The sequence below is a fragment of the Corythoichthys intestinalis genome, chromosome 13 (genome assembly GCF_030265065.1).
Source record: "Corythoichthys intestinalis isolate RoL2023-P3 chromosome 13, ASM3026506v1, whole genome shotgun sequence".
In the NCBI taxonomy this organism is placed as follows: Eukaryota; Metazoa; Chordata; class Actinopteri; order Syngnathiformes; family Syngnathidae; genus Corythoichthys; species Corythoichthys intestinalis.
The window spans coordinates 22970431-22994719 of record NC_080407.1 but is presented as its reverse complement, the minus strand read 5'-3'; the positions used below and the strand labels follow the sequence as shown (position 1 = coordinate 22994719).

General features: G+C 39.1%; 1 protein-coding gene across 1 annotated transcript; it reads right to left on the bottom strand.

The window, feature by feature from the left end:
* Window positions 1-2243: 2243 nt before the first annotated feature.
* Window positions 2244-24014, bottom strand: LOC130928059 (gastrula zinc finger protein XlCGF57.1-like). The gene is made up of 2 exons (XM_057854270.1): window positions 23583-24014; window positions 2244-6653 (listed from the first exon to the last, which is right to left on the bottom strand). Exons 1-2 carry the CDS (start codon window positions 23716-23718, stop codon window positions 5098-5100), a joined length of 1692 nt encoding a protein of 563 aa, XP_057710253.1. The 5' UTR covers window positions 23719-24014; the 3' UTR covers window positions 2244-5097.
* Window positions 24015-24289: the final 275 nt, after the last annotated feature.

The window sequence follows — 24289 nt, the reverse complement described above, 5'->3', positions numbered from 1 at the left end:
TTTAGGCATCAAATATGGATCTGGCGAATGGATAAACTGAAGCTTTTCCACATAACGCCTTTTATGCAAAGCATCAAGTGAGTTTACGGCATCCGAAAGCACCGGGTCTTCCATGAAATGCATTATAAATTGCTCGATCAATTGAGACCATTGATAATACAGACACAAAATGACGGACAAGTGGGCGGAACCATACAGCGAGCACGTGATTTTGTGACGTCGGTGGGTAGGGTCTATACACCTGCCAGGCAATGTTTAATGAATGCAGAAGAACAGTAGAACACCTGTGTGTGAAAAAGCTTAGCTAGTTACGGTACGCGTCGTCGTTAGCTACTTTCTAACAAATGTTTTTCCAACTTCTTCCCATCCTTCGCGTACGTGTCACCCAGGACTTTACCAAGTTGCTGTCCGTGGCCATGCAAAGGCAACATAGCTAACCATGGCTAACTGGCTCGACATCGATTTTCGTGCCCTTCTTTAAATGCAAAATCAACTGATATTGAAATTGGGCTTACATTCGCTTGAAAAATCCTTTTAGTACATGACACCCAAGAGAAAACAAAGTAAACTGCTTATCTTAGGCGTTTCGCCATTTCTATCATCTGTCGTAATATGGAAGAGGAATCAGCAGCCAGCAAGTCGGCAATGGTGTGTCCCGCCCTCCTCGCCGTTCTGATTGGTTAGAATTTAGGCTCACATGGCACTGGGCTCACATGTTTACCCCGAAATCTATTTGTACATGCTCAGAAAACACTTGTAGATCATTAAAGAAAAAACACCCGAAGAAGAAGTTTACATTTGTAAACAAAAAGCTCATAACAAGACACTATGCACAATCCGTTTAAGAGACGCTGGAGTAGTAGGAGGCGAGGAGGAGATGAGCGAGAAGCAAAACTTCGCCGTCGAATGTGGCGGCAGTCCACTATTATTTTGTTTTCTTGTTGTTGCAACAATAAAGTGGAGAAAGCCATCGAAGACTCATCTCCTTCTTTCCCCCCAACGTTTTTATATTATTATTTTATATGTACGAGAGCTGCCGGATCTGCCAAAATGAACATGAAGTCTGATTATTTTTTTTTTTTGACAATGTCATCAGATAGACAAAAACATAACATTATGTGCAAATGCCTGCATCTTCAAATCATAAAAATAATAACAGCCTATATCTTACCAATGTTGTAATCTCGATGGGTATCCATTCCATGTCAGGTAGTCTAGGCACATTTTTTGCATTCTGATTAGCGTCTGGCTAATACATGTTAGATCCAACATAAAATTCTTCCTCCAACTCTTCAAAAACTTGGATCTCCTCCCTTGTGCTCGGTCCATCGCTTATATCACTGTTTGAATCATTGTTTGAAGGGATTTGTATGGCGGCCGTATGTATGGAGCTGCCAACGCTGTTCCCGGTGTGACGTATCACTTCCGGGTTCGTCCCCTTTCAGGCTCGAACTTCGGAAACGCGATTATTTTGTCAAATATACAACATATAAATTATTTTTTCATGCTTTATTTGGTGGACAATGTTTAATTACTTTACTTGTGACCCTATTTGGCATGTGAAGAAATTAGTTCACACTACAGCTTTAACGTCTTTTTTTGACCACGACTTGGAATGATATTTTTGTGTTTGTGTTTTACAACAGATTACTTCGATGTACAAGTAGTTTTTTTCGTCTGTGGTTACAAGTGACTTTTGTCTCTGAAAATGTAACAAGGGGGAGACAAAACTCGTGAGGTTGTAATTGGAGGTTTTTAACCTGTAGCAAAGAAAAAACACCAGTGGAACAAAAAAAATCACTTGTAAACGGGAAAAAAAACACTTGTAGAATTTTTTTTTTTTTTTTTACAAGATAAAATGAGTCATTTTACAGGTATTTTTTAATTTTAAAACTAGGTTACGAGTATCTTTTTTGGCTCATAAAACTCGACAAGAATGTGACAAAACTTGTGCACTTGTAATTGGTCATTTTTAACCCGTAGTGAAGAAAAAACACCTGTAGAACAAAAAAATCACTTGTAAACGGAAAAAAAACACTTGTAGATTTTTTTTTTACATTGTGTTTTTTTCATGTTTATTTCACAACGCAAAATTTGGAAATACAAGTTGTTGTGTTTTTGTTTTACAAGTTAAAACTAGTCATTTTACAGGTATTTTTTTATTTTAAAACTAGGTTACGAGTATCTTTTTTGGCTCGTAAAACTCGACAAGAATGTGACAAAACTTGTGCACTTGTAATTGGTCATTTTTAACCCGTAGTGAAGAAAAAACACCTGTAGAACAAAAGAAAAACTTGCAAACAGCAAAAAACAACCTGTAGAACAATTTATTCCTTCGAGTTTTTTTCATGTTGGAAATACAAGGTTTTTTTTAGGTAAAATTGGTCATTTTACAGGGATAATTTTCATTTTATAACCTCACTTCTTTTGGCACTATTCTATCTCCATAGTTACCCTTGCGGAAAATTAAACGTGCTCAGCAACATGCTGCTTTTTGTGCAGAGTTAACCCACTAAGTTCGCGACGCAGGAAGTTCAGAACCATTTGACTGGAACAAAACCGAAAGATTTGGTCCGTCCAACTTCAAGTGGTCTTTATGCGTGTTGAAGCTTCGGAGCATACTTATCTTAGCTTAGTTTAGTTTAGTTTAACTTAGCTTAGCTTGCGAACACAGACCAACGTGGTTCGACGCTTGAACATCAAGTTGGAGCCTTCTAAAGTGTGTAAAATGCGCGCAAGAACGCACCGGCTGCAAAGTTCAAGGCGGAACTTTGTGGCGCAAACGACCAGCGACAACTTCAACGCTAGATTTTTTGCAAAATTCAAGTAAAAGTTGTGCCTTGCACATGACCAGGTTGGTTCACCGATTCGGAAAATACTATTCATTTTTTGTCCTCATGGTATTTGAATTAAAAGATGAGCATTCAAGGCTAGACCTCCCTGTTTAAATGAATTGGATGTCTATCGTTTTGAATCATAAAAATAATCCTTTATTGATTCTCCATTGGGGAAATTTGGGTATGGCGGTAAACTCCCGGGTGGTTTGAAGTTCCGCTTTTAAACCTTAATATGGCTAGATTTACCATATTTTGATTTCCAAAAATGAGGACACTCGGCCCGGTGTTGTGCCGAGTAATAGCCGCCCTGCGTGAAATGTCCCTCTGACGGGAACGCTTATTTATAACGCTTTATTGAGCGTTTATTTTATTTATTTGTTTATTTATTTTAGTATTGAGCGCCCACACTTCACTCGTACAAACAGCTTTTTCTTACCAATCGATGGACATGGAAACAATTTTCTTGTACCGTGAATATGTATTATTTTACTCTGTGTGAACTAATAAATTTCATACCTGTGTGATTGTCATTGGGATATGGTCGTGAAAACTTGTAGACTATTTCATTTCTGTTCAAAGATGGTTATATGGCCCAGTCCACAGTTTGTTACTCAAATACAGTACTAGTATTTTGTGTAACTTATTTTAAACTGATTTTACAGTCGTAAATCCATTACTGTAATGCGTCCATGAAAACATTTGATGTTTTCACCTCAATAAAGCGTTATAAATAAGCGTTCCCGTCAGGGGGGACATTTCACGCGGGACGGCAATTTTTCGCCTCGACACCGGCCTCAAGTTACTTCAATTTTACTCTAAGATTTCTTATTATGGAGGTAGATTTGTATCTTTAGTATTCAATCAAAATAAAAAGTTGCTTCAATCAAAATAAGTCACTTCAATTAAAAAAAGAAAATATGTGTTTGAATGCAAAAATACATTTGAGACTAAAAAAAAAGCATTTGAAAACTTTATGAAGTAATTTAATTTTGAGTTTGAGCCACATTTTGGGTAGGACATTTGTGTCTTAATAATTCAATCACAAAATAAGTTGCGTCAAACAAAAGAAAATATTTTCAATAGAAAAATGACTTCAATCTAAAAACTTTTTATTTTTTCAATCATAGGAAAAATGTTGAAAGGGAAAGAAATATTTGACTCGAAAATTTACATTTGAACATTTCAATTTGTATTAAATGTTTTTTTTGATTGAAGCAATCCTTTTTGTGTCTGGGCCATATTGCGCATACGACATTTGAGTCTAAATCATTTAATGCCCCCCAGAATTTGCTTCAATAAAAAAATTAAAAATTAAATCGAAGAAAAAATTCATATGCAAAAATAAAATTGCCCTCCCCTAAAAAAAAAAATATACATACATATACAGTGGGGCAAATAAGTATTTAGTAAACCACTAATTGTGCAAGTTCTCCCACTTGAAAATATTAGAGAGGCCTGTAATTGTCAACATGGTAAACCTCAACCATGAGAGACAGAATGAGGGGAAAAAAAGAAAAAACAGAAAATCACGTTGTTTGATTTTTAAAGAATTTATTTGCAAGTCATGGTGGAAAATAAGTATTTGGTCTATACCAAAAGTTCATCTCAATACAATTTTATGTACCCTTTGTTGGCAATAATGGAGGCCAAACGTTTTCTTTAACTCTTCACAAGCTTTTCACACACTGTTGCTGGTATTTTGGCCCATTCCTCCATGCAGATCTCCTCTAGAGCAGTGATGTTTTTGGGCTGTCGTTGGGCAACACGGACTTTCAACTCCCTCCTCACCCCGTGGCGTCAAAATGACAACAAGAACGGTGAGCAAAATTCACAGAACCACACGGGGGGACCTAGTAAATGACCTACAGAGAGTTGGGACCACAGTAACAAAGGCTACTATCAGTAACTTGCACAATTAGTGGTTGACTAAATACTTATTTGCCCCACTGTGTGTGTGTGTGTGTGTGTGTGTATATAAATATATATATATATATATACATACACATACATATATTTATATATATATTGGCACATGAGAGTTAAATCGGGTGAGCCAATACTTTCGGCAATAGTGTGGATGCACATCATACAAGGACTAGACAAAGCACATGTGAGGCACCAAAAGTGCCAACTCTCAACAGGATTTGAGGAAGGTGGAAAAGCGCTATATAAGTATAACACCAAACACCAAAGCTCTACAGAATACAATTGTCCTGCATGCAAAATCTGATGAAGCCAGCATGGATGACAGGCAAAACAGTCATTGGCCACTGCTTCTCACACCAACACACACGTGTCTCTTAATCTGATCCTTCAGAGTGAATCTTTGACCACAAACTGAGCAGGAAAAACATTTTTCGCCAGTGTGGATTCTTTTGTGTCTTATTAAGTCTCCCGTATGAACAAATCTCTTTCCACAAACTGAGCAGGAGAAAGGTTTTTCTCCAGTGTGGATTCTTGAGTGTATTTTCAAGCTATTTCTTTGAGTGAATCTTTGACCACAAACTGAGCAGGAAAAAGGTTTTTCACCAGTGTGGGTTCTTGTGTGTTTTGTTAGGTCTCCCGCCTGAACAAATCCTTTACCGCAAATTGAGCAGGAAAAAGTTTTTTCACCAGTGTGTGTTCTTCTGTGAATTTGCAAGTTTTGCTTTTGACCAAATCTTTGACCACAAACTGAGCAGGAAAAAGGTTTTTCGCCAGTGTGGGTTCTTTCATGACTTTGTAAGTTTACCTTTTGAGCGAATGTTTGCCCACAAACTGAGCAGGAAAAAGGTTTTTCGCCAGTGTGGGTTCTTGTGTGTTTTGTTAAGTCTCCTGTATGAACATATCTCTTTCCACAAACTGAGCAGGAAAAAGGCTTTTCTCCAGTGTGGATTCTTATGTGTATTTTCAAACTATTTCTTTGAGTGAATCTTTGACCACAAACTGAGCAGGAAAAAGGTTTTTCACCAGTGTGGGTTCTTTTGTGTCTTTTTAAGTCTCCCGTATGAACAAATCTCTTTCCACAAACTGAGCAGGAAAAAGGTTTTTCACCAGTGTGGGTTCTTATGTGACTTTTTAAGTTTTGATTTTGAGCGAATCTTTGACCACAAACTGAGCAGGAAAAAGGTTTTTCGCCAGTGTGGGTTCTTGTGTGTCGTTTTAAGTGATGCTTCCAAGTGAATCGTTGATCACAAACTGAGCAGGAAAAAGGTTTTTCGCCAGTGTGGGTTCTTGTGTGTTTTGTTAAGTCTCCCATTTGAACAAAACGTTTTCCACAAATTGAGCAGGAAAAAGTTTTTTTACCAGTGTGGGTTCTTGTGTGTTGTTTTAAGGTGCTATTGCAACTGAATCTTTGACCACAAACTGAGCAGGAAAAAGGCTTTTCGCCATTGTGCCTCCTCATTTGCGCACGAAAAGTTTGCTTGGTAGCAAAGCATTTCCCACACTGAGAGCATTTGCAGAGTTTATCGTCACCATGACATGTCTTATGACCATCATCATTGCAAGGTGAGTGTGACGTGGCGCCATCTCTGTCTGATGGAGCAATGTAAATGTCTGCTTGCAGTCCTTCTGTTGAGCTGATGCTACTCCCCCCTCTTGGAGGCTCCGCCGCTCTGCTGGCCTCACTCAGGTCATCTTCACTCTTCAAGGGCTCACCAGTCAACATGGTGATATGCTCCTCGTCTTCCTCTTTACCATATGGCAGTTCCTCCTCCTCCTCCTTTTTGATTGGAAGTTGCTTCTGTTGACAGGGCTTTGGCTCCTGCTCCTCTTTGATTTGGGGGAGCTCAACATCCTCTTTTACACCAGGTGCACCATGATATCTTCTGAAATCTACAAGACAGAAGAAAACCACTGATATATTTTATGGACCACCACGGTGTCATCGGTGTCTTTTATTCATGCAAAACTTGGAGAAGACGAGTACAGTGATCCCTCACGACTTGGCGGTTCACATTGCGTGAATTCAGTGCATTGTGGGGTTTCAAAAAATAAAAGTGAAAAAATACACGTCGTTTCATTTTGAGACACACATTGTTTCACACGGAGATGCAACCGAAAATTTAGCGCCGAAAGTTATCGGCCAAAAATAGCTAAAAATGCAATTTCGGTTGAAACGTTTTGAAGACCGAAAGTTTACCATTGAATTGTGTGAAGAACCTTGTGATGATGTCATTAAAACACAGCAAGTAGCAACATGCTAGCTGACGCCGTCTTGCAAAAACGCCTGGCTCACAGCTAACAGGACCGCGGTTCGGAAGTATTTTCAGGTATCAAACAGAGTTGTTTTCGTCAACAACGAGGACAACGAAAACATTTCGTGAACAAACATTTTTTTCATGACGATGACGTCACGATGACGAGCTGAAAATGCGTCTTTGATTACTTTACCGTGATGAAAAGATTGCCAATTTACATCTGACGAGACGACAACGACATGAAAATGTGCCATCGTACCTGTCAATATGTTTATAATGCATGACATTTGATAGTTGTGCACCTATTTTTTTTTTTTTTGCAGAGTTTATTGGGCACATGAGTCTCATGACATAATGAGGTGACAATTGAGCATTTTTTCCCTTGCAAACAAACAAAAACAAATAAACAAAACAAAACAAAAAAACTAAATCGAATGAACGAAAACACTTCCACCAAAAGAAAAAACACCCTCAACCCCCCCACGGCACATATCTCCAAAACTATTTGATTATTGTTCCCCTTTAGAAGGAAAAAGGGCACTGATCATGAAAAACTAATACATATATATTTGGCGATTTCCCAGGCAAAGTTCAAACATCCACACGAAGACGGCATTCTGTGCTTCTAACATATAACAAAAAAGGGTTCCGGACGTCTTCAAAGGACTCGGCCGATCCACAGAGTGTCAATCTAATGAAATGTAAAATCTCTCTGATCCAATGGGCTTGCGTAGGTGGGACTGGAGACTTCCATCTTAAAAGAATTAGCCTCCTAGCCAGCAAGGTTGCAAATGCTATAAGGTCCCCTTTCTGAGAGGGTAGAAAACGTGCTGCTGGAACCACACCAAATAGAACACTCAAGGCATTTGGAGCCATATCTATCCCAGTGACCTTTGATGAGCCAGCAAAAATGTCAGATCAAAATGCAGTAAGAGCATTACATAACTAAAACATGTGTACATAATTGGCCGGAGCCTGCTTACATCGATCACAAGTGGAGACCACATCAAATAGTTTGGCCAGCCTAGCTTTGGTATAATGTGCTCTGCATAGAACCCTGCACTGAGTAAAACTGTGTTTAGCACAAATTGAGAAATCCTGTGTCCGACACAGGCCAAAGTGAGTGAACATAACTGCGAATTTGAAGATATCTGAAAAAATGGCAGGTAGGTAATGAAAACTTTTCAGATAGCTGTTGAAAGGAAGCAAATGTTCAATTCAAATATAAGTCCTTGAATGTTTCTATGCCCAGCCTAGACCACATAGTAAAAGTGTTATCCAGTAGAGAAGGGGGAAAAGCATGATTAGGTGAAATTAGGGCCTGAGTGGAAGGCACCTGTAGACCAAAAATATGCTCTAAATTAAAGATACACGATAATATCGGTTGCCGATAATTATCGGCCGATAATGGCAATTATGACATCACACAGATAATCCACATAATAAAAAATTCAACCGATAATGCAATCCGATATACTTGATTTAGCCTCCAAATGTGCACAACCGAAGAATTCAGCACGCCGCCTCCTCAACCCCTCCCCTCTCTGAAGCCCCTGAGCGAGGAGGGGTTGAGGAGGCGGAGTTACACGACAAGAAATAGTTGAATATTATGGCGTCTGTTACTAAAAAAACGACGCTCTCGCCATCTGCGAAACATGTACCGCAGAAGTTCCATGAGGCTGAAAGAAAGCGTCCTCATTCAACACCACTAACTCAGCATCCATTTAAAACTGCATCACAAAGATTTTTGGAACGAATACGAGGCTGCTGCTAGCGGGAATGCTAAAGCTATTGTAAACACTAAGTTAAACTACGGGGCTTGTGACGATACAGAGTCGGGTTGTTTGGGAAAGCAGCCTAAGGCGGGTGGTAAACTCTCATCTAAGGCTAAACACCGGCACGACTGGAGACCGATAGTCGGCAAGTAGCCGTCTTCCGACGGAGCCCGCCGCTCTGGCCGGTCCGGCAGGCCGCCGTCGCCCCGCCAATGGCGAGGCGGGCAGAGCCCGGTTCCCCGGCTTCAGGACCTCCGGTGAACACCCCGGTTTCTCGAGCGGTCCCTCACGGAGTGTGAGCAGAGCCAGGCCCCGAATACGCCGCGGCGAACCGGCCGGTGCGGGCGGATTAACCGGTACGACTGTAGCCGCTGCCACCGCCGAGATGAGACACGATTTTTTTTACCGAAATGACCCGAGAGCCAAAGCCCTTGATAAAAAAAAAAAAATAATGCAGTTTATACGACCACCATTCTTCATGAAAAATATGCCAATCACATTTTCACCACGTACATTTGGAAAAGTGATGTCCAGTAAGCAAGCTTATCATGACGGCACAGTGGTTAGATGATAATTTAAACATGGAGAAAACAAAGTCAGCCAGTCAATAATGCATTCAGTATGTAAAATTACGAGCGGTCAGATGACTTTGTGACACTGCCTTTATTTTCGGCTTAACAAAACTCAGGCACAAAACAGCACGCACGGAGATGCGAGCTCCAACTCCATCCAAATAGTACTGCCGTGTATCAGTTTAGCTACTGTAAAGCAAATGTCGTGAGTGCCGCAAATGTAAACAAAGCGCTGCAGAATGGGTACATGACATCTCGCTCTTTTGAGTTAATCATTTTCACAGTGTGCAACCAAGCATATAACATTAGCAATCACTTTTCAAATTAATTTAACTTATTTGTCTGCTCAATTACAGTCACAGTAGATAATCAAAACTTATTGGCACTTATTAACACTTATCAATTTAAATATGCACATTCCTGTTGTAATGAAATAACAATAATATTCTGTAGCCACAAATATTATTCAAAATCTTTCCTTCTTCCAAGTTTTTTTTTAGGATTAAGTATAATAAAGTATTGCTTAAAATAAGGCTGTTAAGATTATTTTCAGCTAGCTATTTTTCTTGCAAGAAATCTGAGAGAAATACACTTGAAGCGCTGGCAGATAATTTCACTTATTTCCAATAGCTTTACACTTAAAACTGAATAGTTTTAAGGAAGTGTGTTTTGCAGTGTATTAATGTTATATATGTTAGGAATGGCTTACTTTTAAAGGCATTTTTGTGCAACTTAGGTATTTACTCTGTAAGTAATTGTTGCCAAAAGTTAACCATTACACAATGTCAGACAATCTGTCATTATTTAGATGTTGGAATTGACGACTTGTTCATATTTTATGTTGAAAAAAAGAGCAATGAATAATATTTTTGCACAGTAATATTTTCTTTTGTGTATACTTTAAAGTTTTACATAAATCTTTTAATAGAATTATCGGCTTGACATTATCGGTTATCGGTTGGAATGAGGAGGAAATTATCGGTCTCGGTTGAAAAATGTATTATCGTGCATCACTACTCTAAATTGGTTCCAAATTCTGAGACAGGAGAACACAACAAAATTTTGTGAATATGGAGAGGTACATGACAAGAGCGGTTAAAACAATAGGGATTTTAATGTCACCGGTTTAACTGAATTCGCTTCAACATCAAGCCGCAATGGGATGCTATCAGTTCTCTCCGACCAGCGCCAATACGTCAAGTTCTTAAAGGGCAACTGAAGAGCTTTTCAGATTTCGCTCTTAAGTGTTTTACTCAGTTGAATTGTATTAAATGCGTCATTCGCTCTCTCAAAAAGTCACATAAAAAAAAAAATAATAATAATTGACCGCGTAGTTTTTGAGTTATGGCCATAGCAACACCATAGCAACGAGGGACGCGTCGTCCTGCTGACCCCTACCTCATGACGTAACTTCCAGGAAGCCGCGCCACCACTCTGAACGCGGAAATATAGCACCACGCTATCCTCGCCATATATTGCAAACATTTTCTGGGTTTTACTCGCGGGATTCGTCATGCCATCTTGATGTGTAGCGATGAATTACTCACAGGAAGATTCGAGACTCTAGGAGTTGTCCCAAAACAACTTCTCCTGCAAAGGTTTGGACCGTTTTTGTTAGCATGCATGCATACAGGTCCCCAATCGGCTCATTGTTTTCATCATTTCAGCCATGACAGCTTTGAAAACCTACAACAATGCAACCTTGGTTTTACAAAGACGTAAGTAGAACATTAATGGCTTTTTTTGATAAACGAGGGGGACTCCTACTGCCTGTTTGTTGAAGTGCGACAATTTTTTTTGTTGTTGTTGCTGTTGGCCTGTCATAAGTAGATAGGTTGGCTGACATGTCGTCTACTCATGTGATTTTATTACTATATCAATAGGTGTTATGTAAATTCAAATGTCCCCAGCACCAAATAGGTCCTTGGCTCATTATTTTTATATCATATAGATGCTGCTATGACTGGGGCATAATTATTTGATCACCAAGAAATTATTAAATTGAAATTAGGATTCATCCAATATTTTCATGCTGCTGTGATTTTTTTTTCTCCAGGAAGCCAAACATAAAAAATTAAGTGGCGGAAACCCTCAACACGATGAAAAAAGCGTTGCAAGTCAGTTGCCACCCAGTTTCCCAAAATCAAGAGAGAGTGGGTCGAGTCATATGATGACCCAAGTGATGCGGTGTCCAGCGATGACGACTGAAGAGATCCTATGAGGCCTGCCAGACGCTGAATTTCTTCTGTCTACGACATCAGATGACGATGATTTAGGAGGAATAAATGGAGCAAATTTTGATGACATCAAATCATAAACTAGTCATATATACAGTACACATTTTTTAAAAGAAAAATCTAGTTACCTTCATATTTTAATGATAATGCATTATCTTTGTATAGAGAACACTTCATGCTACAGAAAAGAGTAAATACATATTTCCCACTGCCATTATCATTTTTCAATGTTGCGCTAGTCCGTTGCTATCCTAACTTTGTGTTGCTTATAAAATTATGCTCTTTGATGTGTGCCATTGTGTGCTTGGTATAACATATGATGTGTCACAATCTGACAACGAAAGCTAATGCTGATTCAACATAAATCTGGTATCATTTCTTATTGTGGCCTATTGAATATTTTTTCAGAATGTAATATAATTACAATATATTATATACCAATAGAATACATTAAACAGTCAAAAAAATGTGCCAATGTTATTAACAATTTATGGTTTTATAATTCATGCCCCTGTCAGTGCTTCAGCCTCCTCAAGTTTGGCTCTCACGTCTGGGATCTCCTGATGACACAGGCATACTCTTGGAAGGGTAATTACTTGACGGTTTACAGCAACACCTGGAAAATAAAATGGTTTTGTCATTTATTTTGAAATATCAATAACATATCATTCATTTAGCCACATTTGGGCTAGCTTTATCATATTTAGATCGGTAGGAGCTGTCCCATTACCTAATATCCAGTTTTAGCTTTGTGTAGAGCATTCATTTAGCCACATTTGGGCTAGCTTTATCATATTTAGATCGGTAGGAGCTGTCCTATTACCTAATATCCAATTTTAGCTATGTGTAGAGCATTCGTTTAGCCACATTTGGGCTAGCTTTATCATATTTAGATCGGTAGGAGCTGTCCCATTACCTAATATCCAGTTTTAGCTATGTGTAGAGCATTCATTTAGCCACATTTGGGCTAGCTTTATCATATTTAGATCGGTAGGAGCTGTCCCATTACCTAATATCCAGTTTTAGCTATGTGTAGAGCATGGAAAAATATACAACCATGTAATCGCATTCTAATAAAAAAATCACGATGCTGGACTTACCACTCACTCTCCCGTTCGTGAAGTGTCGAGCTGTCAATTGGCGTCATGACGCCATCTGCTGTGTCAAGTAAATCGCCGTCATCTGATGCCTCAGGTTCAAACATGTAGGGATTAATTGTAGTTCATCTTTCCTGGGAGCCTTTGCCATCGGTAGCATCACGAAAGAGCGATCCTGAATGGTTACCTTTGGTGGAAATATCACTGACATCGTTGTTGCTGCTATGCTAGCTGTGGGTAGTCTTCTGTTGCCTACGTCACACTTCCGGGTTTGCGAAGGGACCATTAACGGAGTGCAAAAAAACTAAAAAAACGCAAATTATCCTTACAATTACGTGTTGATAATGTCATGGTTGTTTTGACGAACTCGTCCAAAGTTTATATTCATAAAATTACACCAAAATCCAGAAAGGTCTTCAGTTGCCCTTTAATATTAGCTGCCCAATAATAGTATAAAATATTTGGTAGAGCCATTTCACCTACAGTGGGGAGAACAAGTATTTGATACACTGCCAATGGACTTTCCCATTGACTGTGTATCAAATACTTGTTCTCCTCACTGTAGTTCTTTGAGTCTTTGGAGTGTCTGATAGCACAATCTGGGTTTCTTTTTATTCCATATAAAATCCCTAATACGGATGTCCACCGATTTGAAAAAGGAAAGAGGAAGAAAAATCGGAATACACTGGAACAAATAAAGAAATCGAGTAAGAATGTTAATTTTAACTGAATTTATCTGAGCTGGAACAGAGAGATTGAGCAATGACCATCTTTCGAAGTCTAGTTTGAGCTTCATCTTATGAAGATTGCTCAATGTGTCCACCACATAAACTCCAAGATAAGCAAAACCTGCTTCAGATACCTTAAATGGCAATGTTTCTAATGGATATACCTTGGCTAGCTGATTTACAGGAAATATTTCACTCTTTCCCAGATTCAGTGTATACCCTGAGATTTTACTAAAATCACTTAAAACAGTAAGTGCTGCTGGAATGGAATGAGATAAGTCTGACAAAAATAACAGGGGATCGTCAGCATAAAGTCCGACTTTCAGCTCCACACCATGTCGCACTATACGACATAGTTCAGGGTGACATTTCAGTGCAGCTGAAAGTGGTTCTATGGCCACGACAAAAAACAGTGGGCTTAAGGGACAGCCCTGCCTGGTAGATCGCGATACGTGAAAATATTCGGACTTGTATTATTAGTTCTAACTAACGCTTCTGGAGACGAGTACAGAAGCCTAATCCAAGATGCAAATTTCGTTCCAAACCCAAATTTTCCCAAACAAAAAAATAAATAATCCCATTCCACTCCGTCAAAGGCCTTCTCAGCATCTAAGGCCAACAAGGCATTTTAATGGGCTTCTTAAGAATCGGAGATACGTGCCTGATTTAGCGTTTGGGGGAGATCGCCAAGCTCAAAGGCCTCTGTATACACCTCTAACAAATATGGAGCTAATAACTTCCAAAACGTTTTATAGAACTCATACGGAAAACCATCAAAACCTGGGCTACGGCCACTCTAAGGATTTAAACAAAAAACAGCCCTGTCGACAGTGTCTCGCCATGGTTGCCTCAACTAGAGGTAATACGTCGAACATGTTGGACCATTTTAAACGCAAGTATCTATGCATTCCTGGTATGAGCTTCCCATCAGATAAGCTTTTTAGTATAAGTGGGAACATTGTTACGTGCCAACGTTCTTGTCTCAAGCCCGCAATGGTGGATAAACTAGTACTCTTGGCCAAAAACCTATGAGACCTAGTTGAGAATTGCTGAGCGAGGAAGATGGCCGATATGCAGACAAATACGTAACACAGCTGCAGGAATGTCTTTTCTTCTTTTTATTTCTGTGACAGCTATTAGAAAGGCAGAAAATTTGGGAGTTAAAATGGTTCTGTTATTCATCACAGTTATTTACAGTTATTCAGTTCAATTATTTACAAGTTCAATTCTGTTTGTTTCTTTTATATTTAAATTTATTGTGAATTGTATTTTTCAAATAACTCAGAGGAATAGTACAGCTGCACATATATTTTTGATATTTAATATATTTGTTAAAAGATTTTTATAACTTGCTGTTTTGCACTTTTATATTCAGGGGTGCACATAATTTTTTTGCCCAGGTTCTCAGAGGAGGACCTGGAGATGTGACTTGGTCCTCATTGAGCTTGAGAGCCGACCCGCCTGATGCGATAAATTTATGACAAGCGTTACTTAGAGCCAATTAACTTTAATTAATTATATTAACAATTAATGCTTGATTAACATCAACTGGCACAACAAAATTGCTATTACTTTGAAGTGAAATGTAAAGAAATAAAAAGCACCAATTCAAAATAAAGGGCATTATGCGGCTCCCACATTAACTCCAAGCCTTTTTAAAAGTGGGATGTCCTCCTCATAAGACCTCACTGAACGTGTATGTTTAGCTTTGTAAAATGCGAGCAAAAACATGTTTGTCAGTGCATGTCGCTGTTCATTACCTTTATTCCACCACTTGTCCATAGGGCGAGTGGGGTCCTGTTTGACATCGATAGTTTGCTTAATTGCCACATGCTCTGTTTTTTTCGTGCTTTTCAAAGTTTGGATGGCTGAAATTCTTTGACCCTACATAAAATGCGCTGCTCTTATCAGCGACTTTGGGATTCTCACGGCACATTTTGTACCGCATTTCCGTGCGAGCATCATTTGCTTCTGGCCATGGTACCTCCTGTAGCCACTTTTCAGCAAAAGTCCTTTTTTTCAGTAGCTCCGGTGACGTCTCTGTCGTCTGTCTGTCTTTTGACGGGGGTGGGGGAACACGGAAGTAATTACTCAGCGTGGGTGCCTCTTCGACATTTTGAGAAGTTATTTTCTCGTGTCCGCCGCAAATACAGTGGTCAGCCATCGGTACGCAAAAGCGTATGGAAACCGTTGAGGGCCAGCGCGTTTGTCTACGTCCAGTACGCATGCGCGCATGCGGACCACTTATGTGCACCCCTGTTTATATTGTTATATTTTGTGTAAAAAACTCAGGGGACTAATGTACTTGCACTTTTATTTGTCAGATTTAATATTTAAGTTCAAATATATTGACAACTTTGTTGCTGTTTTGATGAGGTTTTTATTTATTGTTATAGTTTATGAACAACGCGGGACTATTGTGCCTGCTCTTTTATTTGTCATGTTTAATATTTTTGTTCAAATATGTTTACAACTTTGTTGTTATTTTACAGAAGTTTTTATTTATGGTTATATTTTGTCAACAACTCAGGGGACTAATGCACTTGCTGTTTTATTTGTCATTTAATCTATTGGCTGCTGTTGAAATGTAAAATAAAGTGTTCAATAAATCATCTATTTTTTTCAGACATGGCTTCCTGGATCCCTTCATACAGCAATCTTCACCATTCACAAATTAAACGGTATTATACGAATACACTGTGGTCACGGTGTGTCATCCAAAGTATTTCCAAACAGCTATTCAAGTAGTCTAGTGAAAATTTCTTCAAAAAAAAAAACAAAACAAAAAAAATATATATATATATATATATATATATATATATATATTAGGGCTGTCAAACGATTAAAATTTTTTATCGAGTTACTCACAGCTTAAAAATTAATTAATCGTAATCAATTGCAATTAATCGCAATTCAAAACATCTCTAAAATATCCCATATTTTTCTGTAAATTATTGTTGGAATGGAAAGATAAGACAAGACGGATATATACATTCAACATACTGTACATAAGTAGTGTATTTGTTTATTATAACAATAAATCCACAAGACGGCATTAACATTAACATTCTTTCTGTGAAAGGGATCCACGGATAGAAAGACTTGAAATTCTTCAAAGATAAATGTGAATACAAGTTATAGTAATTTTGATAGTTTGTATATTGTGACTAAATATTTCCATCGAGTGTATTTGTTGAGCTAAACTTAATGTTTCAATAGAGTATTATTTTGCATAGGCTGTATTGGCACCATGGAAAAAGTGCTTAGAAAATGGATTTCGTTCCACTGAAATGGATCTACATGACCTCTGCATTGTAATTTACAGACGTTGCTAATTACTACCAAAAAAAAAGTTCTACTCACGGTTTCCAGTCATTTTTTAGTAATTAGCGTTTTCGTGTCGGTCTTTTTTTCCCCCGTGGCGCAGTGATATTGATACGGCGGAGTCGTATCGTCAGTGTGTGAAGCCATTTTAGGTCACGTGCACCAATAGGAGACGAGGACTGTTGCTATGCACTTCGAAAACAAACAATATGGCGGCGACCGTGTCAAGCTACGACACGAGCGAAGATGAACCAAAGATAAGAAAACCGCATTCGGAATTTAGTCAAAAGGCATCGAAACGATGCTATATGCATCTCTCAACTGTCCAAGGGCGAAAAAGGGCAGGAATTTAGAAAAAACGTGCAGAGCCCGCGTGGTTGCGTCAGACAATGGCTTTCTCTCCAGGCTCCGTCGAAGGATCTTGCTGAAAATGCGTCGACTGGGATTTTTAACGACATTGACTACAGGTAAGCCACACACACGCCTTTTGTTGTGAATAACTATGGGAGTTGTGGGCTTCTGGTCAGATCACAATTGAAGTTAAGACTTGCAATGTGAGTTCTGGGCTGTAGCGGTCATTATTATGATGTTAGATTGTTAACTTTGAGCAAAAAGTTTAGATTGACAAATAACATAGTATTTAGTCTGTTTAACCGTAGTTCCAAAAACCTATTTGATAATTTTATTCAGGAAAAAATGGCAGAATGGACAAGCCTATATAATTTGGATTGGAAGATTATGTAAATATGATATGGATGAAACAGTTCTCACATGGTTTATGTGTGTGTGCGTGTTTTTCAGAACTGAAACACCCTTCACTGACAGCTGCAACTTCTTCTGTGAGACCGTCGTCCATTAAAAGATTAGAGTTGACCAGGAAGTGCTGCGAATGGACAAGCTTGTGGAAATATGGCTTTATTGGGACCATGGAAAAAGTGCTTAGAAAATGGATTTTTTTCAAAGACAATACCCTCCTAACTTAGTCACCAGCCAGAAATGTATCTTGATGTGAATACACAAAAATACAGATCTAGTGTTGCTGTTTTTGCTTGTTTTCGGTGTTATATTAATTCTGGCAACACAAAATCTTTATCAAATGTCATAAACACATCTACCAAACATTTGAAACAAGTATTGGTGCCTTAGTATACACATAGGTGAATTCAGAATGAGAAATGTAGCTAATTTCTTGAAGGAAACACTTCAACATTAATGATTTGCACCCAGCACAATGAAATATATATTGAATTAAGCTAAAGGCTTATGTGTCATATTAAAAATATCACAACCTACTATGCAATGAAATATATAAAATAAAAAATGCACGCCATGATCATAAATAGCTGAAAATCAACCCAATTGCTACCACACCCTCCTAAATGTGAATCATGGCAAAAATGGAGTAAGACAAAAAAATTACAGGGTGATCAAAAATATAATGTGCCAAAATCATAACGTGATACTTAAAAAATGAAAGACATCACAAAAGAAGTGATGGACACGTGTTGAAGATAACTTCCAAGTTTTATTTCATGTTTCACAAGTGCTCAAATGTGAGCACACCCAGCAGCACGGACAAAATCAAGCCACGATGAGAATTCCTCTCAAACGTGTGCATGTCGCAGTTATTGTCTTGATTGCAACTGTTGTTCGATATTTCGCATCATCAGTACTTGCTGGACGTGTTGGTATGTTAAAGACAAAGTTCGTTATCCATCTTTATGGCACATAACGTATGTTATACACTAAGTGTATGTTCCACCACTTCTAGCAAATATTGATGACATGAAAGATTACATAACAGACGCAATCAACGCGGGAGGGAGGAATTCTCATGTCAACTTGATGTTGTCCATGCTGCTGGTGATGGCCATATTTGAGTACTATGAAAACATGAAATTAAACTTAGTTACTTCCTACATCTGTCCAAGGTAGTTTTTTTTTTTAATGTTTTTCATTTTTGACATGGCATTTTGATTTTGGCACAGCCTTTTTTAATCACACTGTATATACACAAAAGTTTGGAATCATTGAAGTATGGTACTGTTGGTACACATTTATTTAAACATGGAAGTGTCTCATACTATAAAAATACACATTACACATACAAATATTGAAAAACGAAAAAAAAAAAAAAAAAAAGAAATAAAAGAATAGTAAAACTGTACATGACAACATTACTCCTCAAAATCGCTTTACTCAAAGTCATCATCCCATCCAAGTGTCTTCTGTTTCTTTGGAAACATTCTCACATGCTTGGCACCGATATAAATTTAAGTTTTGCAGACATACAGGAACATCTTCCCATGTCACAATTGGTTGCCTTTCAACTACAGTTGACTACTTGCAAAACAGTATCAGGGGCAGGATTTTTAGTCATCCATGTCACTGCCAACTGCCCATCCTCAATGTCCCACCCATTCCCAATGGGTGAAGGGGCACACATTTTAACTGTCAGACAACGTTTCATAATTGCTGCTTGATAGTTTGCTGTCCTGCAATGTTGGTACAGAGCATCAGTTTTGGGGGGAATAGAATGTTCTGGCAAGGCTGACGAGGCTATACAGAAAGATCTGCATTTGGCATCATTTTTGGCACATGACTGGCCAAACAGGTGGCACACGTATTTACACAACGTGTTAAATGTTTGTAGGTCAAGTTTAAAACTGCTGCCCAGCTTTGCAAACCCAGTCAGGTATTCTTTTTTATGACGTGCAAAAGAAAAGGTTTTTTTTGCCTTTGCCATGAAAGGCACAAGCAGAGTCACAACCTGTGAATGTATGGATGCCAATGAGTGCTGAACACACACTAGTGCCAGGAGCTGCAGAGACCTTAGAGACGTCAGTCCTCGTTCTGTTGCCTCCTCCTGTGAAAAAATGCAATTTACACTGTAAATCTATCTGCAGACTTACAGCAATCACTGCCACGTCAGTATCAGGGCTTTTATTGACTACAGCTTGATGTTCTTGAGCCAAAAGGTTTATTTAACCATTGTCACCCATAACTGGTATGCAATAAAAAGTTATACTGGATTCACTTTCGACACACTGTACACTATATACATTTTATAACAAAGTGGTATTGATATCTGGGCTAAAAAATGGTATCGTTACAACAGTAGTTTAAATAAGAATTTTTTGAGCATAAGTTAATAACAATTAACCTTGTAGTAAAGGCGTGCGTGTGGCTTACCTGTAGTGAATGTCGTTAAAAATCCCAGTCGACGCATTTTCAGCAAGATCCTTCGACGGAGCCTGGGGAGAAAGCCATTGTCTGACGCAACCACGCGGGCTCTGCACGTTTTTTCTAAATTCCTGCCCTTTTTCGCCCTTGGACAGTTGAGAGATGCATATAGCATCGTTTCGATGCCTTTTGACTAAATTCCGAATGCGGTTTTCTTATCTTTGGTTCATCTTCGCTCGTGTCGTAGCTTGACACGGTCGCCGCCATATTGTTTGTTTTTGAAGTGCATAGCAACAGTCCTCGTCTCCTATTGGTGCACGTGACCTAAAATGGCTTCACACACTGACGATACGACTCCGCCGTATCAATATCACTGCGCCACGGGGGAAAAAAAGACCGACACGAAAACGCTAATTACTAAAAAATGACTGGAAACCGTGAGTAGAACTTTTTTTTTGGTAGTAATTAGCAACGTATGTAAATTACAATGCAGAGGTCATGTAGATCCATTTCAGTGGAACGAACCAACACAATTTTGGCTCAGCCAATACAGCCTAGCATAGCTATTTTGACTGGGAATGCCAGATCTCTTTGCATTGAGTGTGTTTCTTTTTGTGAACATTATTTTATTTTTGAGAGATAGGAATATTATTTTTGTTGTGCTATCACTAAATGATACTGTAGCGACTTAAATATTCTTAACTGCCCAAATGCATGATGGGAATTTGAGCAACCATGAGTCACAGTGGTGGCTGCAAATGGTATATCTTTTCTGTGTTGAGTACAATACATGATGTTAAGATAAAGATCATCTCCAGTCACTCTTCCCCATGTCGCTCGCCACAATAGGTATAATTATTGTGGTAGAAATGCCACAGCTTATACCATTAAATAGCGAGGCTCCAATAAATGCCTGCGTAACCAATTCGCCTGTCTTGGTAATAGGCGGTGCTTTCAACTCCTCACCATACTGAGGAGTGGACCGGCAATTCATGTAGGCTCGTTGTCGTCGGATGGCTCGGTTCATCAGATTTCCTCCTGAGGAAGACGGCGGCGTACATATAAACACCAAGAGGCGTTGGATGGCTTTTTGTGGGTACTTTTATTAACAAAACAATAGCATGTGGGCGACGCAGCACTTGAGCCTGCACTAACTGCGCACTTTCTCTACTCTCTCGCTCCCTCTCTGCTTGACCACTTTCTTCCTCACTGCTCAATCTGACAATGCCGGTCACATTGAAAATAACAGCGGCCCCCTTGGCGGGTGCCGGTAACACCTGCGTCCACTCCACTTGCTTGTCTCTGCCCTTAGCTCTCAATATACTTCAAACGGCGCAATTGTAGTCTGTTCGCAGCAACGCTTGAGTGGGTTGATCCGTGCATGCGTTAATTGCGTTAAATATTTTAACATGATTAATTTAAAAAATTAATTACCGCCTGTTAACGCGTTAATTTTGACAGCACTAATATATATATATATATATATATATATGAATATAGTTTTTTTTAAATATCGCAGTATAATATCGCAATATATCGCAAACCCCCATAAAATGGCAACAATAGTTTTTTCCAATGTCGTTCAGGCCTAGTGAATATGTAGATTTGTTACATGAGAATAATTTAATCAAAGTGTTGTAGATCACATTAAAATGAGCAAGAGACGGCAAAAAAAAAATTGTAAAGACAGAATAAAAACCACAAATGGAGTGCTGCTTGAAGGCACTAGTCATACATTTTGTTTCTTTAAACATTCAAATTGTAATGTATAGTATTTGCTAGACAACTGAGTCAATAGTCACCTTACTCACCTGACATTTTGGGACTTTATATATGCTTAAGGCTGGTTAATGCTTGTGTGGCGGACCTACGCCATCAAGGCAACCCCGATTTTTGACCCTCCGCTGTAGTCTGACGTTTACCTCCACAAAATCCTTACTTTGACGTGACGCAAATGGACTGAGTGGTCCGCTTAACTGTTGTTTCTGGCACAACACCGGTAGAGCGCGAAATCATCGAAGAGGTACGCAAGCACGACCACCTGTACAATGTTTCGTCAAGGCATTCTATAGCAGGGTTTCCCCTACAAAAAAAAAAGATTGTGGCGCACTGCTACAGCAAAGTAAAAGCTGCCACGCCTTGCAAAAGAGATGTTTTTTTGTTGTTGTTTTTTAAAGGCCGTTTCAAAAGAGCAACAGCCTCGTTTGAAGGGTTCAGCGGCAACCTATTCATTGTGTATTGTAATGTCCGTACCTATGCGCGGCCCCCTTAAGAGACGATCGGACTGGGGAGCTGTGACGTAGAAGGAAGCGAGAAGGAGAACGGGCGAGATAATGAGAGATAGCGGTCGCATGTCACGGCAGCTCGCTGTTATTTTGTTATTGTTTTTCTTTATTGTTGTTGCCACAATAAAGTGCCCCCCCCCCCCCCCCCCCATCCAGGCCATTACAGTATTTCGGATCAGACTTTTCGGCGAAAGTGAGCGGTGGATGGCCGTCTTGTTTGAATGGAATTGCGCCAAGAGACGGGGCCCAAAATAGAGCCTTGCTCTATTTTCAGAGCGCTGCCGTGCTAACGTCAACAACGCATTCAATAGCAGAGGGGCAGGTGTACTTAAATCTGTGCATTCAGGCTGTTTCGGCGGACGGACATACGCAATCACGGCTGACGAAACCTTGATAAATGTGCTCCCCCCCCGATATTCACAAGGTCAGGGACACTCGAAAAATGACTCTCATACCTCTCCTTGCTAAGTTAAATGATACCTCAATGTGCGTTTGTGTGGAAATGTACTCAAGAACAACAACAACAACAACAAAACTATTAACCTTCTCACCGAAACTTGCAAAACTCTTTACACAGAAATTAGAATTTCCTCCTACTCCTTGAAACTGGTCCATTACAAGAGCGTAGCTTTGGTAGGGATGGTATAACAGGGGACAGGACATTAATAAGATCAAACAGATTGGGTGAACGGGGGCCAGGGTTACATTTCTCATCAAAATGAACCTAATTAATTGATAGACTAAATGATCAATGCAAAAATAAATCTATTGACTTGTGAGAGGCTGTTCTCAGCAGTGTGAGCATCTCAGCATGAGTGGATTTGAGTGCGCTCACCCAATGAAGCATTTAATAAAGACATGCTTTTGTCTATATTATTCTTGCATGAAAGTTATTCACATTATGAAGGAGGGTTGGTGGGACGGCGACATGTTTAAAACTTTTTCGGTATCGGATCAGGAATCGCTATCCGCAGATTCTCAAAATCGGGTGACTCGGACTCAGACTCGGGTGCAAAAATATGCGATCGGGACATCGTTATTATATTATTTATACATAATTTTGAGTATGCTATTAATATTCAAATTACATCTTTTAAACTATTCTTTAATGTTTTATTGATAACATATGTATTTCTCGGGACTTATATAAACTGATTGATATTACATACACAAAAAAACAAACAAAAAAATACAAATGTTTCGGGGTGACACTACTTCAAGATTTTTTCACCATTAACTGCTATTAGTGATGTAATGGGAAAGAAAAATTTCGAATCCATTGACAGCACTACTTTTTCAGATAAAAAATCAATCATAACCACATTGTCCTGTACGGGATACGCATCATCGAAAGTGAACCAACCTTCTAGTCTGTGAAGAACAACCTTTGCGTGCATTATTTCACACACAGTCGAGTGTTGCTGACGTGGAGGCTCTTCTATTACTCCACCAAGGTCCTCCTGGAATTTAACTGCAGCCGGTGTGATCCTCGCGGACATTTTCCTCACTTGACATCTGAACGCTTGAAAACGTGCCTTGTAGCTTTGTTAGCGGCCGGTGTAGTAGCGGATTGTTTACCTAAAGCTACCGCTAGGCTAGGCTAGGCTAGGATAGGCGAGGCTAAAGTAACGAGTGCCGAGACTTGAAGATGACTGATGTTTGAGTCCGTGATATAGCTCGTGCTGGACACGTCGTCGAGGCTTCGCTTTAGTTAAGTGACTGAAATAGAGAAGACAAGACAAAAAAATCCGAGGAGTAAAATGTTCCACCTCTGTCAGTCTTTATCTTTTTCATTTCCGACCAGATTGCATGATGGGAAAGACAGCCCAATCACACTGTAAAAACCCGCCTAGTTTAAACGTAAAAAACAAAAACAGCCCGAATTACAACTTTCCCTTCAAGATAAAAATGTCTCTCTTATACAACTCAAACTATTTTTGACATGATAGGGGGAAAAAAATCAACAGTGTGATTGTAGCGTTATCATTTCTCCTATAAGGATCATGGGAGGTGTAGTTCTTCACAGAAATCATTCAGTGCGTTCATCAACGCCTTCTGGCGGTCAGCAGG